This window comes from Hyla sarda, unplaced genomic scaffold, assembly GCF_029499605.1.
Source record: "Hyla sarda isolate aHylSar1 unplaced genomic scaffold, aHylSar1.hap1 scaffold_253, whole genome shotgun sequence".
NCBI classification, from domain to species: domain Eukaryota; kingdom Metazoa; phylum Chordata; class Amphibia; order Anura; family Hylidae; genus Hyla; species Hyla sarda.
The window spans coordinates 26559-42012 of NW_026609218.1; the positions used below are offsets into that span (position 1 = coordinate 26559).

A 15454-nucleotide genomic window follows, 5' to 3' on the forward strand; every position below is an offset into this window, starting at 1 on the left:
CTCCTTTCTGAAACCTAGTGTATCCCGTCATGTGTGTCCAGCATGGCGGTGATACCAATGCCTTACATCTGTCATTCAATAGATATCCTATTGGATCTTCATGTGTAACACGTTATATCCACAGGGATTGAATGAAGTTATGAACAGATCACAGTATGAGATTATGTGCTGTTCTTCATGTGTAACACGTTATATCCAGAGGGATTGAATGAAGTTATGAACAGACCACTGTATGAGATTATGTGCTGTTCTTCATGTGTAACACGTTATATCCAGAGGGATTGAATGAAGTTATGAACAGACCACTGTATGAGGATATGTGCTGTTCTTCATGTGTAACACCTTATATACACAGGGATTGAATGAAGTTATGAACGGACCACTGTATGATATTATGTGCTGTTCTTCATGTGTAACACGTTATATCCAGAGGGATTGAATGAAGTTATGAACAGATCACAGTATGAGATTATGTGCTGTTCTTCATGTGTAACACGTTATATCCACAGGGATTGAATGAAGTTATGAACGGACCACTGTATGATATTATGTGCTGTTCTTCATGTGTAACACGTTATATCCAGAGGGATTGAATGAAGTTATGAACAGACCACTGTATGAGATTATGTGCTGTTCTTCATGTGTAACACGTTATATCCACAGGGATTGAATGAAGTTATGAACAGACCACTGTATGAGATTATGTGCTGTTCTTCATGTGTAACACATTATATCCACAGGGATTGAATGAAGTTATGAACGGACCACTGTATGATATTATGTGCTGTTCTTCATGTGTAACACGTTATATCCAGAGGGATTGAATGAAGTTATGAACGGACCACTGTATGATATTATGTGCTGTTCTTCATGTGTAAAACGTTATATCCACAGGGATTGAATGAAGTTATGAACAGACCACTGTATGAGATTATGTGCTGTTCTTCATGTGTAACACCTTATATACACAGGGATTGAATGAAGTTATGAACGGACCACTGTATGAGATTATGTGCTGTTCTTCATGTGTAACACCTTATATCCACAGGGATTGAATGAAGTTATGAACAGACCACTGTATGAGGATATGTGCTGTTCTTCATGTGTAACATGTTATATCCACAGGGATTGAATGAAGTTATGAATGGACCACTGTATGAGAATATGTGCTGTTCTTCATGTGTAACACGTTATATCCACAGGGATTGAATGAAGTTATGAATGGACCACTGTATGAGAATATGTGCTGTTCTTCATGTGTAACACGTTATATCCACAGGGATTGAATGAAGTTATGAACAGACCACTGTATGAGATTATGTGCTGTTCTTCATGTGTAACACGTTATATCCACAGGGATTGAATGAAGTTATGAACGGACCACTGTATGAGATTATGTGTTCTTCATTCAATCCCTCTGGATATAACGTGTTACACATGAAGAACAGCACATAATCTCATACAGTGATCCGTTCATAACTTCATTCAATCCCTGTGGATATAACGTGTTACACATGAAGTTATGAACAGACCACTGTATGAGGATATGTGCTGTTCTACATGTGTCATTTTTAGATACATGTTACAATAGCTGCAACGATTAATCAATAAAATTTGTTGTCGACTAATCCAGTTATCAGATAATCACCCGATTCGTTGACGGCAGTGAATGAATAAATGAATGACATGTCCCACATTTAGGCTTCATTCATTTACTGCTGCTGCCCGACATGTCCCTGCTGCGGCTCTACTCCTAGTGCAATTAGCGCAACGCCGGGGCATGTCTATTCTCTGCTGCTCATGTCTGTCGGGTACAGAGATGAGCAGCAGAGAATAGACATGTCCCGGCGCTGTGCTAATTGCGCTAGGAGTAGAGCCGCAGCAGGGACATGTCAAGCAGAAGCAGGGACATGTTGGGCGGCGTCGGTGAATGGAAGTATCGGCCAATACTAGCAATTTGCATGGTATCGGGACTCGTTCAGTGTCCTCAATACCAAAACCGATACCTGCTTCTCCCGTCCGCATCCCGTCCCATGGAGGAGCCTGTGACACGTCACTCCACCTCCTCCCCCGCACCTAGCGTAACGCTACGGAGGAAGCAGCGTGACATGTATGTCACATGATCCTCCATAGGACAACACGATGCGGACGGGAAAACAGGGCAGAGCACAGCCGCAGGTGAGTGCCGTCTACTGGAGGGGGCTGCCGTCTACTCGAGGGGCTGTTACTAATGTCCAGTGGGGTGGCCCTGCTGCCTACAGGGGGGGGGGGGGGTGGCCCTGCTGCCTACAGGGGGGGGGGGGTGGCCCTGCTGCCGGGGGGGGGTGGCCCTGCTGCCTACAGGGGTGGGGTGGCCCTGCTGCCTACAGGGAGGGGGGTGGCCCTGCTGCCTACAGGGGGAGGGGGGTGGCCCTGCTGCCTACAGGGGGAGGGGGGTGGCCCTGCTGCCTACAGGGGGGGGGGGGGTGGCCCTGCTGCCTACAGGGGGGGGGGGTGGCCCTGCTGCCTACAGGGGGGGGGGGCTGGCCCTGCTGCCTACAGGGGGGGGGGGTGGCCCTGCTGCCTACAGGGGGTGGCTGCCTGCTGTACACAATTCTTCAAGTAGAATCCGCTGAACCCCCTTTTTGGCATTTTGAAACTTTTCGATCGATTAATCGATGAAATAATCGGCAACTAATTATTACAACAATGGCTGGCTGCAGCCCTACACGTTATATATATTTGTATGTATTTTATAGGTTTCCTATATATTTTTGTTTAATGATATGATGATGTCACTTCTGGTCACGTGATGTGATTCGGGGGCATATATATTCAGCATTTGGTTTTTATTGTGCCTGAGGAAGAAAGCAGATCGGTTTCGTAATGCGTAGTACGATTTTAATATTTTTATATCGTACTGGATGGCGTTAGCTGGCAGCGCTCTATAATCCTCCTGGAGGTTTGTGTTTTATTGCTCACACTTGGTTGGTGTGGAGGATGGAGCGGCCGCCTCTTTATGTATTGAAGATTTTACACGTGGTGTTGGTGTTTGCAGGACCCGTTGAGGTGCATTGGTCGCCTCGTACTGTCTCTTGCCCAGAAGGTTTCACACTAGGGAGCGCTGGTTGGTGTGGAGGATGGAGCGGCCGCCTCTTTATGTATTGAAGCTTTTACACGTGGTGTCGGTGTTTGCAGGACCCGTTGAGGTGCATTGGTCGCCTCGTACTGTCTCTTGCCCAGAAGGTTTCACACTAGGGAGCACTGGTTGGTGTGGAGGATGGAGCGGCCGCCTCTTTATGTATTGAAGCTTTTACACGTGGTGTTGGTGTTTGCAGGACCCGTTGAGGTGCATTGGTCGCCTCGTACTGTCTCTTGCCCAGAAGGTTTCACACTAGGGAGCGCTGGTTGGTGTGGAGGATGGAGCGGCCGCCTCTTTATGTATTGAAGCTTTTACACGTGGTGTTGGTGTTTGCAGGACCCGTTGAGGTGCATTGGTCGCCTCGTACTGTCTCTTGCCCAGAAGGTTTCACACTAGGGAGCGCTGGTTGGTGTGGAGGATGGAGCGGCCGCCTCTTTATGTATTGAAGCTTTTACACGTGGTGTTGGTGTTTGCAGGACCCGTTGAGGTGCATTGGTCGCCTCGTACTGTCTCTTGCCCAGAAGGTTTCACAATAGGGAGCGCTGGTTGGTGTGGAGGATGGAGCGGCCGCCTCTTTATGTATTGAAGCTTTTACACGTGGTGTTGGTGTTTGCAGGACCCGTTGAGGTGCATTGGTCGCCTCGTACTGTCTCTTGCCCAGAAGGTTTCACAATAGGGAGCGCTGGTTGGTGTGGAGGATGGAGCGGCCGCCTCTTTATGTATTGAAGCTTTTACACGTGGTGTTGGTGTTTGCAGGACCCGTTGAGGTGCATTGGTCGCCTCGTACTGTCTCTTGCCCAGAAGGTTTCACACTAGGGAGCGCTGGTTGGTGTGGAGGATGGAGCGGCCGCCTCTTTATGTATTGAAGCTTTTACACGTGGTGTTGGTGTTTGCAGGACCCGTTGAGGTGCATTGGTCGCCTCGTACTGTCTCTTGCCCAGAAGGTTTCACACTAGGGAGCGCTGGTTGGTGTGGAGGATGGAGCGGCCGCCTCTTTATGTATTGAAGCTTTTACACGTGGTGTCGGTGTTTGCAGGACCCGTTGAGGTTCATTGGTCGCCTCGTACTGTCTCTTGCCCAGAAGGTTTCACACTAGGGAGCGCTGGTTAATGCTTTTCTCTATTCATGTCCCTGTTTGTGGTAGTTTTGGCCCTTTATGTGGTAGTGCTGCCTGTGGGAGGCCCTTTTATATGGTGGTCCTCCTCTCCAGGTTAATAGAATAGTGTTGATGCTGCTGACACTTAACCCTTCTGGTGCTGTAGACCTAATTTGATGGATAGACAGGCCTCATGGTTATGTTCTGTGGCCTCCAGTTGTCTTATTTCTGTTGTGCAGGTTGTGAGGATGGTGTGCCGACACCACGAGGAGCTAAAACAGAAGGAGGAGAGAGCCCGGAGAGAAGAGCAGGCCAAGCTGAGGCGCATCGCCACCTCCATTGCTAAAGAAGTGCGGCAGTTCTGGAGTAACGTGGAGAAGGTGGGCTTCTGTCTGATGTAATTGCTGCATACATGGCACAGGCCTGGGGGGGGTGGTTAGTTGTGGCACAGGCCTGGGGGGGATGGAGATGCGGCACAGGCCTGGGCTGATCTGCTCTTTCTCTTTTAGGTGGTGCAGTTTAAGCAGCAGTCCCGTCTGGAGGAGAAGAGGAAGAAGGCTCTGGACCTGCAGCTGGACTTCATTGTTGGCCAGACTGAGAAGTACTCCGACCTTCTGAGCCAGAGTCTAAGTGAAGCTAATCCTGTCAGTAAGACGGGCTCCTCCTGTGTGGGGTCATCTCAGGGGGGCTCGCTCAGGACCAGTCCTGCCCCGTCCATTTGCCAGAAAGGTGAGTGGTCGTAGACCAGAAGAGGGTAGTCCCAGCTCCTACTGACCACGCACTAATAAACAGGTCCCTGCCTGGCTCTTTAGGCTTAGACTTGGTAGCTGGTGCCATAGAAAGTTCTCTCTGTTGGCAAAGTGTCTGTCCTGGTGACACCGAGACTCATGGAGAGGGATAAGTGTCCCTGCTATAGGTGTTATTGGGTGGTGACCTGTGCGGTCGGTGTTATTGGGTGGTGACCTGTGCGGTCGGTGTTATTGGGTGGTGACCTGTGCGGTCGGTGTTATTGGGTGGTGACCTGTGCGGTCGGTGTTATTGGGTGGTGACCCTGGTGTGGGCGTTATTGGAGGGTGACCCTGGTGTGGGCGTTATTGGAGGGTGACCCTGGTGTGGGCGTTATTGGAGGGTGACCCTGGTGTGGGGGTTATTGGAGGGTGACCCTGGTGTGGGATTGGAGGGTGACCCTGGTGTGGGATTGGAGGGTGACCCTGGTGTGGGATTGGAGGGTGACCCTGGTGTGGGATTGGAGGGTGACCCTGGTGTGGGATTGGAGGGTGACCCTGGTGTGGGGGGTTATTGGAGGGTGACCCTGGTGTGGGGGGTTATTGGAGGGTGACCCTGGTGTGGGGGGTTATTGGAGGGTGACCCTGGTGTGGGATTGGAGGGTGACCCTGGTGTGGGGGGGTTATTGGATGGTGACCCTGGTGGAGGGGTTATTGGAGGGTGACCCTGGTGGGGGGGTTATTGGAGGGTGACCCTGGTGTGGGATTGGAGGGTGACCCTGGTGGGGGGGTTATTGGAGGGTGACCCTGGTGGGGGGGTTATTGGAGGGTGACCCTGGTGGGGGGGTTATTGGAGGGTGACCCTGGTGGGGGGGTTATTGGAGGGTGACCCTGGTGGGGGGGGTTATTGGGGGCTGACCTGTGTCCTGATAACTCTGTACTCTCTGGTTACAGTGCTAGAAGGAGATGGGGAGTTTCTCCCTCATGAGGCTGAAGGTGAGGAGGAGGATGATGAGGAGACCATAGAGATAGAGGAGCAGCAGGAGGGGAATGATGCTGAGGCTCATCGTCTGGAGCTGGAACTTCTAAAACGAGAGAGTGAGCTACCCCTGGATGAGCTGCTGCAGAACCTCCCCCCCGAGATCCTGCAGGATGACTCTCCCATGCAGGTAGGTGTGCTCTGGGTAGTAAAGGTGGCCTTTTGAGGTGTTCCATTCTGTAATAGGGGTCCGTGTCCTTGGCTGCAGATTAGACATGTCATAGAGATGACAGTCCCTCATTGTACTGTATGTAGTGTCTGCAGTCAGTGGACCATGTATATAACATCTCTCGTGGATGGATTTATTTTCCGTTTGTTTTTGTTAGGATACGGTTTCTAGTGATGAGGACACTGAGGAGGAGGAAGAGGAGGCAGAAGAGAAGGTGGAGGAGGAAGATGATGAGTTCACAGCCAATGAGGACGAAGGTGAGTGCCCCCATGTTAAAGGTCGGCTGACACCACGTGTCTCATTCCAGCATCACCACACAAGCTCTTCTGTGGGGGACATGGATGTGCTGTATGATGGTGGTCCAGTATAGGGTATTCTTCATACTGTTGGGGGGACATGGATGTGCTGTATGATGGTGGTCCAGTATGGGGTATTCTTCATACTGTGGGGGGGGGGGGGGCATGGATGTGCTGTTTGATGGTGGTTCAGTATGGGGTATTCTTCATACTGTTGGGGGGACATGGATGTGCTGTATGATGGTGGTCCAGTATGGGATATTCTTCATACTGTGGGGGCATGGATGTGCTGTATGATGGTGGTCCAGTATGGGGTATTCTTCATACTGTGGGGGGGGGGGGGGGGGACATGGGTGTGTTGTATGATGGTGGTCCAGTATGGGTATTCTTCATACTGGGGGGGGGGGGGACATGGGTGTGCTGTATGATGGTGGTCCAGTATGGGTATTCTTCATACTGTGGGGGGGGGGGGGGGGGACATGGGTGTGCTGTATGATGGTGGTCCAGTATGGGGTATTCTTCATACTGTGGGGGGGGGGGGGACATGGGTGTGCTGTATGATGTTGGTCCAGTATAAGGTATTCTTCATACTGTGGGGGGGGGGGATATGGGTGTGCTGTATGATGGTGGTCCAGTATGGGGTATTCTTCATACTGTGGGGGGGGGGCATGGATGTGCTGTATGATGGTGGTCCAGTATGGGGTATTCTTCATACTGTGGGGGGGGCATGGATGTGCTGTATGATGGTGGTCCAGTATGGGGTATTCTTCATACTGGGGGGGGGGGCATGGATGTGCTGTATGGTGTATTCTATATACTGTTGGGGGGGACATGGGTGTGCTGTATGATGGTAGTCCAGTATGGGGTATTCTTCATACTGTTGGGGGGACATGGATGTGCTGTATGATGGTGGTCCAGTATGGGGTATTCTTCATACTGTGGGGGGGGCATGGATGTGCTGTTTGATGGTGGTTCAGTATGGGGTATTCTTCATACTGTTGGGGGGACATGGATGTGCTGTATGATGGTGGTCCAGTATGGGATATTCTTCATACTGTGGGGGGGGGGGGCATGGATGTGCTGTATGATGGTGGTCCAGTATGGGGTATTCTTCATACTGTGGGGGGGGGGGCATGGATGTGCTGTATGATGGTGGTCCAGTATGGTGTATTCTATATACTGTTGGGGGGACATGGATGTGCTGTATGATGGTGGTCCAGTATGGGGTATTCTTCATACTGTGGGGGGGGGACATGGGTTTGCTGTATGATGGTGGTCCAGTATGGGTATTCTTCATACTGTGGGGGGGGGGGGGACATGGGTGTGCTGTATGATGGTGGTCCAGTATGGGGTATTCTTCATACTGTGTGGGGGGGGGGAATATGGGTGTGCTGTATGATGGTGGTCCAGTATGGGGTATTCTTCATACTGTGGGGGGACATGGATGTGTTGTATGATGGTTGCCCTGTAAGGGGTATTCTTCATACTGTGGGGGGACATGGATGTGCTGTATGATGGTGGCCCTGTAAGGGGTATTCTTCATACTGTGGGGGGACATGGATGTGCTGTATGATGGTGGCCATGTAAGGGGTATTCTTCATACTGTGGGGGGACATGGATGTGCTGTATGATGGTTGCCCTGTAAGGGGTATTCTTCATACTGTGGGGGGACATGGATGTGCTGTATGATGGTGGCCCTGTATGGGGTATTCTTCATACTGTGGGGGGGGGGGGACATGGATGTGCTGTATGATGGTGGTCCAGTATGGTGTATTCTATATACTGTTGGGGGGACATGGATGTGCTGTATGATGGTGGTCCAGTATGGGGTATTCTTCATACTGTGGGGGGGGGACATGGGTTTGCTGTATGATGGTGGTCCTGTATGGGTATTCTTCATACTGTGGGGGGGGGGGGGACATGGGTGTGCTGTATGATGGTGGTCCAGTATGGGGTATTCTTCATACTGTGTGGGGGGGGGAATATGGGTGTGCTGTATGATGGTGGTCCAGTATGGGGTATTCTTCATACTGTGGGGGGACATGGATGTGCTGTATGATGGTTGCCCTGTAAGGGGTATTCTTCATACTGTGGGGGGACATGGATGTGCTGTATGATGGTGGCCCTGTAAGGGGTATTCTTCATACTGTGGGGGGACATGGATGTGCTGTATGATGGTGGCCATGTAAGGGGTATTCTTCATACTGTGGGGGGACATGGATGTGCTGTATGATGGTTGCCCTGTAAGGGGTATTCTTCATACTGTGGGGGGACATGGATGTGCTGTATGATGGTGGCCCTGTAAGGGGTATTCTTCATACTGTGGGGGGGGGGACATGGATGTGCTGTATGATGGTGGCCCTGTAAGGGGTATTCTTCATACTGTGGGGAGACATGGATGTGCTGTATGATGTTTGCCCTGTAAGGGGTATTCTTCATACTGTGGGGGGGGGGGACATGGATGTGCTGTATGATGGTGGCCCTGTAAGGGGTATTCTTCATACTGTGGGGAGACATGGATGTGCTGTATGATGTTTGCCCTGTAAGGGGTATTCTTCATACTGTGGGTGGACATGAATGTGCTGTATGATGGTGGCCCTGTAAGGGGTTCTCTCTCCAGCAGTTTCATTCCTGTCTGCTTAGTCTCTGTACTTTGTTGACAGCTGAGGATGAGGAGGACACCATCGCTGCAGAGGAGGAGATGGCAGGACAGCAGGATCATGCTGCGGAGCTCTCCCAGCTGGCCAGAGAAGGTAGGTGTGAACGGAGGACGGAATATCTCACTGCTTCATGTAAGGGACAACTAGGACTTCTCATGACAGTGGGCACAGGTAGTATGATCACCCCACGGGATGACCGAAACCTGAGTGTAAGGGGGCGCTACTACTCAGGGCCAAGAAGGCATCACCACTGCCTCTGCAAGTCCCCTGTGAGGTTCTCCTCTGGGCCCTACAGTGTACACAGATGTAGCAGAGCTGAAGAGGGTTCTCCAGGTGCCACTATAGGGGAATAATAGGATGAGGAGGAGAAACTCTGGGCCCTACAGTGTAGACAGATGTAGCAGAGCTGAAGAGGGTTCTCCAGGGGCCACTATAGGGGAATAATAGGATGAGGAGGAGAAACTCTGGGCCCTACAGTGTATACAGATGTAGCAGAGCTGAAGAGGGTTCTCCAGGGGCCACTATAGGGGAATAGGATGAGGAGGAGAAGCTCTGGGCCCTACAGTGTAGACAGATATAGCAGAGCTGAAGAGGGTTCTCCAAGGGCCACTATAGGGGAATAATAGGATGAGGAGGAGAAACTCTGGGCCCTACAGTGTAGACAGATGTAGCAGAGCTGAAGAGGGTTCTCCAGGGGCCACTATAGGGGAATAGGATGAGGAGGAGAAGCTCTGGGCCCTACAGTGTAGACAGATGTAGCAGAGCTGAAAAGGGTTCTCCAGGGGCCACTATAGGGGAATAATAGGATGAGGAGGAGAAGCTCTGGGCCCTACAGTGTATACAGATATAGCAGAGCTGAAGAGGGTTCTCCAGGGGCCACTATAGGGGAATAATAGGATGGGGAGGAGAAGCTCTGGGCCCTACAGCGTAGACAGATGTAGCAGAGCTGAAGAGGGTTCTCCAGGGGCCACTATAGGGGAAGAGGAGGAGAAGTTCTGGGCCCTACAGTGTATACAGATATAGCAGAGCTGAAGTGGGTTCTCCAGGGGCCACTATAGGGGAAGAGGAAGAGGAGGAGAAGCTCTGGGCCCTACAGTGTATACAGATATAGCAGAGCTGAAGTGGGTTCTCCAGGGGCCACTATAGGGGAAGAGGAAGAGGAGGAGAAGTTCTGGGCCCTACAGTGTAGACAGATAAAGCAGAGCTGAAGAGGGTTCTCCAGGGGCCACTATAGGGGAATAGGATGAGGAGGAGAAGCTCTGGGCCCTACAGTGTAGACAGATATAGCAGAGCTGAAGAGGGTTCTCCAGGGGCCACTATAGGGGAATAGGATGAGGAGGAGAAGCTCTGGGCCCTACAGTGTATACAGATATAGCAGAGCTGAAGAGGGTTCTCCAGGGGCCACTATAGGGGAATAGGATGAGGAGGAGAAGCTCTGGGCCCTACAGTGTAGACAGATGTAGCAGAGCTGAAGAGGGTTCTCCAGGGGCCACTATAGGGGAATAATAGGATGAGGAGGAGAAGCTCTGGGCCCTACAGTGTAGACAGATGTAGCAGAGCTGAAGAGGGTTCTCCAGGGGCCACTATAGGGGAATAGGAAGAGGAGGAGAAGTACTGGGCCCTACAGTGTATACAGATATAGCAGAGCTGAAGTGGGTTCTCCAGGGGCCACTATAGGGGAAGAGGAAGAGGAGGAGAAGCTCTGGGCCCTACAGTGTATACAGATATAGCAGAGCTGAAGTGGGTTCTCCAGGGGCCACTATAGGGGAATAGGAAGAGGAGGAGAAGTTCTGGGCCCTACAGTGTAGACAGATAAAGCAGAGCTGAAGAGGGTTCTCCAGGGGCCACTATAGGGGAATAGGATGAGGAGGAGAAGCTCTGGGCCCTACAGTGTAGACAGATATAGCAGAGCTGAAGAGGGTTCTCCAGGGGCCACTATAGGGGAATAATAGGATGAGGAGGAGAAGCTCTGGGCCCTACAGTGTAGACAGATGTAGCAGAGCTGAAGAGGGTTCTCCAGGGGCCACTATAGGGGAATAATAGGAGGAGAAGCTCTGGGCCCTACAGTGTAGACAGATGTAGCAGAGCTGAAGAGGGTTCTCCAGGGGCCACTATAGGGGAATAATAGGATGGGGAGGAGAAGCTCTGGGCCCTACAGCGTAGACAGATGTAGCAGAGCTGAAGAGGGTTCTCCAGGGGCCACTATAGGGGAATAGGATGAGGAGGAGAAGCTCTGGGCCCTACAGTATAGACAGATGTAGCAGAGCTGAAGAGGGTTCTCCAGGGGCCACTATAGGGGAATAGGAAGAGGAGGAGAAGTACTGGGCCCTACAGTGTATACAGATATAGCAGAGCTGAAGTGGGTTCTCCAGGGGCCACTATAGGGGAAGAGGAAGAGGAGGAGAAGCTCTGGGCCCTACAGTGTATACAGATATAGCAGAGCTGAAGTGGGTTCTCCAGGGGCCACTATAGGGGAATAGGAAGAGGAGGAGAAGTTCTGGGCCCTACAGTGTAGACAGATAAAGCAGAGCTGAAGAGGGTTCTCCAGGGGCCACTATAGGGGAATAATAGGATGAGGAGGAGAAGCTCTGGGCCCTACAGTGTAGACAGATGTAGCAGAGCTGAAGAGGGTTCTCCAGGGGCCACTATAGGGGAATAATAGGATGGGGAGGAGAAGCTCTGGGCCCTACAGCGTAGACAGATGTAGCAGAGCTGAAGAGGGTTCTCCAGGGGCCACTATAGGGGAATAGGATGAGGAGGAGAAGCTCTGGGCCCTACAGTGTAGACAGATATAGCAGAGCTGAAGTGGGTTCTCCAGGGGCCACTATAGGGGAAGAGGAAGAGGAGGAGAAGCTCTGGGCCCTACAGTGTATACAGATATAGCAGAGCTGAAGTGGGTTCTCCAGGGGCCACTATAGGGGAATAGGAAGAGGAGGAGAAGTTCTGGGCCCTACAGTGTAGACAGATAAAGCAGAGCTGAAGAGGGTTCTCCAGGGGCCACTATAGGGGAATAGGATGAGGAGGAGAAGCTCTGGGCCCTACAGTGTAGACAGATGTAGCAGAGCTGAAGAGGGTTCTCCAGGGGCCACTATAGGGGAATAATAGGATGAGGAGGAGAAGCTCTGGGCCCTACAGTGTAGACAGATGTAGCAGAGCTGAAGAGGGTTCTCCAGGGGCCACTATAGGGGAATAATAGGAGGAGAAGCTCTGGGCCCTACAGTGTAGACAGATGTAGCAGAGCTGAAGAGGGTTCTCCAGGGGCCACTATAGGGGAATAATAGGATGGGGAGGAGAAGCTCTGGGCCCTACAGCGTAGACAGATGTAGCAGAGCTGAAGAGGGTTCTCCAGGGGCCACTATAGGGGAATAGGATGAGGAGGAGAAGCTCTGGGCCCTACAGTGTAGACAGATGTAGCAGAGCTGAAGAGGGTTCTCCAGGGGCCACTATAGGGGAATAGGAAGAGGAGGAGAAGTACTGGGCCCTACAGTGTATACAGATATAGCAGAGCTGAAGTGGGTTCTCCAGGGGCCACTATAGGGGAAGAGGAAGAGGAGGAGAAGCTCTGGGCCCTACAGTGTATACAGATATAGCAGAGCTGAAGTGGGTTCTCCAGGGGCCACTATAGGGGAATAATAGGATGAGGAGGAGAAGCTCTGGGCCCTACAGTGTATACAGATGTAGCAGAGCTGAAGAGGGTTCTCCAGGGGCCACTATAGGGGAATAGGATGAGGAGGAGAAGCTCTGGGCCCTACAGTGTAGACAGATGTAGCAGAGCTGAAGAGGGTTCTCCAGGGGCCACTATAGGGGAATAGGATGAGGAGGAGAAGTTCTGGGCCCTACAGTGTAGACAGATGTAGCAGAGCTGAAGAGGGTTCTCCAGGGGCCACTATAGGGGAATAATAGGATGAGGAGGAGAAGCTCTGGGCTCTACAGTGTATACAGATGTAGCAGAGCTGAAGAGGGTTCTCCAGGGGCCACTATAGGGGAATAGGATGAGGAGGAGAAGCTCTGGGCCCTACAGTGTAGACAGATGTAGCAGAGCTGAAGAGGGTTCTCCAGGGGCCACTATAGGGGAATAATAGGATGAGGAGGAGAAGCTCTGGGCTCTACAGTGTATACAGATGTAGCAGAGCTGAAGAGGGTTCTCCAGGGGCCACTATAGGGGAATAATAGGATGAGGAGGAGAAGTTCTGGGCCCTACAGTGTAGACAGATATAGCAGAGCTGAAGAGGGTTCTCCAGGGGCCACTATAGGGGAATAATAGGATGAGGAGGAGAAGCTCTGGGTTCTACAGTGTAGACAGATGTAGCAGAGCTGAAGAGGGTTCTCCAGGGGCCACTATAGGGGAATAGGATGAGGAGGAGAAGCTCTGTGCCCTACAGTGTATACAGATGTAGCAGAGCTGAAGAGGGTTCTCCAAGGGCCACTATAGGGGAATAATAGGATGAGGAGGAGAAGTTCTAGGCCCTACAGTGTAGACAAATATAGCAGAGCTGAAGAGGGTTCTCCAGGGGCCACTATAGGGGAATAATAGGATGGGGAGGAGAAGCTCTGGGCCCTACAGTGTAGACAGATGTAGCAGAGCTGAAGAGGGTTCTCCAGGGGCCACTATAGGGGAATAATAGGATGGGGAGGAGAAGCTCTGGGCCCTACAGTGTAGACAGATGTAGCAGAGCTGAAGAGGGTTCTCCAGGGGCCACTATAGGGGAATAATAGGATGAGGAGGAGAAGCTCTGGGCCCTACAGTGTAGACAGATGTAGCAGAGCTGAAGTGGGTTCTCCAGGGGCCACTATAGGGGAATAATAGGATGAGGAGGAGAAGCTCTGGGCCCTACAGTGTAGACAGATGTAGCAGAGCTGAAGAGGGTTCTCCAGGGGCCACTATAGGGGAATAATAGGATGAGGAGGAGAAGCTCTGGGCCCTACAGTGTAGACAGATATAGCAGAGCTGAAGAGGGTTCTCCAGGGGCCACTATAGGGGAATAATAGGATGAGGAGGAGAAGTTCTGGGCCCTACAGTGTAGACAGATATAGCAGAGCTGAAGAGGGTTCTCCAGGGGCCACTATAGGGGAATAGGATGAGGAGGAGAAGCTCTGGGCCCTACAGTGTATACAGATATAGCAGAGCTGAAGAGGGTTCTCCAGGGGCCACTATAGGGGAATAATAGGATGAGGAGGAGAAGCTCTGGGCCCTACAGTGTAGACAGATGTAGCAGAGCTGAAGAGGGTTCTCCAGGGGCCACTATAGGGGAATAGGAATAGGAGGAGAAGCTCTGGGCCCTACAGTGTATACAGATATAGCAGAGCTGAAGTGGGTTCTCCAGGGGCCACTATAGGGGAATAATAGGATGAGGAGGAGAAGCTCTGGGCCCTACAGTGTAGACAGATGTAGCAGAGCTGAAGAGGGTTCTCCAGGGGCCACTATAGGGGAATAATAGGATGAGGAGGAGAAGCTCTGGGCCCTACAGTGTAGACAGATGTAGCAGAGCTGAAGTGGGTTCTCCAGGGGCCACTATAGGGGAATAATAGGATGAGGAGGACAAGCTCTGGGCCCTACAGTGTATACAGATATAGCAGAGCTGAAGAGGGTTCTCCAGGGGCCACTATAGGGGAATAGGATGAGGAGGAGAAGCTCTGGGCCCTACAGTGTATACAGATATAGCAGAGCTGAAGAGGGTTCTCCAGGGGCCACTATAGGGGAATAGGATGAGGAGGAGAAGTTCTGGGCCCTACAGTGTAGACAGATGTAGCAGAGCTGAAGAGGGTTCTCCAGGGGCCACTATAGGGGAATAATAGGATGAGGAGGAGAAGCTCTGGGCCCTACAGTGTAGACAGATGTAGCAGAGCTGAAGTGGGTTCTCCAGGGGCCACTATAGGGGAATAGGATGAGGAGGAGAAGCTCTGGGCCCTACAGTGTAGACAGATGTAGCAGAGCTGAAGAGGGTTCTCCAGGGGCCACTATAGGGGAATAATAGGATGAGGAGGAGAAGCTCTGGGCCCTACAGTGTAGACAGATGTAGCAGAGCTGAAGAGGGTTCTCCAGGGGCCACTATAGGGGAATAATAGGATGGGGGAGGAGAAGCCCTGGGCCCTACAGTGTATACAGATGTAGCAGAGCTGAAGAGGGTCCTCCAGGGGCCACTATAGGGGAATAGGATGAGGAGGAGAAGCTCTGGGCCCTACAGTGTAGACAGATGTAGCAGAGCTGAAGAGGGTTCTCCAGGGGCCACTATAGGGGAATAATAGGATGGGGAGGAGAAGCTCTGGGCCCTACAGTGTAGACAGATGTAGCAGAGCTGAAGAGGGTTCTCCAGGGGCCACTATAGGGGAATAATAGGATGAGGAGGA

At 51.7% G+C, this 15454-nt stretch overlaps 1 protein-coding gene across 1 annotated transcript in view; it reads left to right on the forward strand.

The window, feature by feature from the left end:
• SRCAP (Snf2 related CREBBP activator protein) overlaps positions 1-15454 on the forward strand; it is an 85028-nt gene that overhangs the window by 12804 nt on the left and 56770 nt on the right. The window contains exons 4-8 of the mRNA XM_056553174.1: positions 4457-4597; positions 4727-4946; positions 5897-6111; positions 6308-6407; positions 9110-9199. Coding sequence (XP_056409149.1) covers positions 4457-4597; positions 4727-4946; positions 5897-6111; positions 6308-6407; positions 9110-9199 — 766 coding nt within the window. The remainder of the gene's footprint in view (positions 1-4456; positions 4598-4726; positions 4947-5896; positions 6112-6307; positions 6408-9109; positions 9200-15454) is intronic.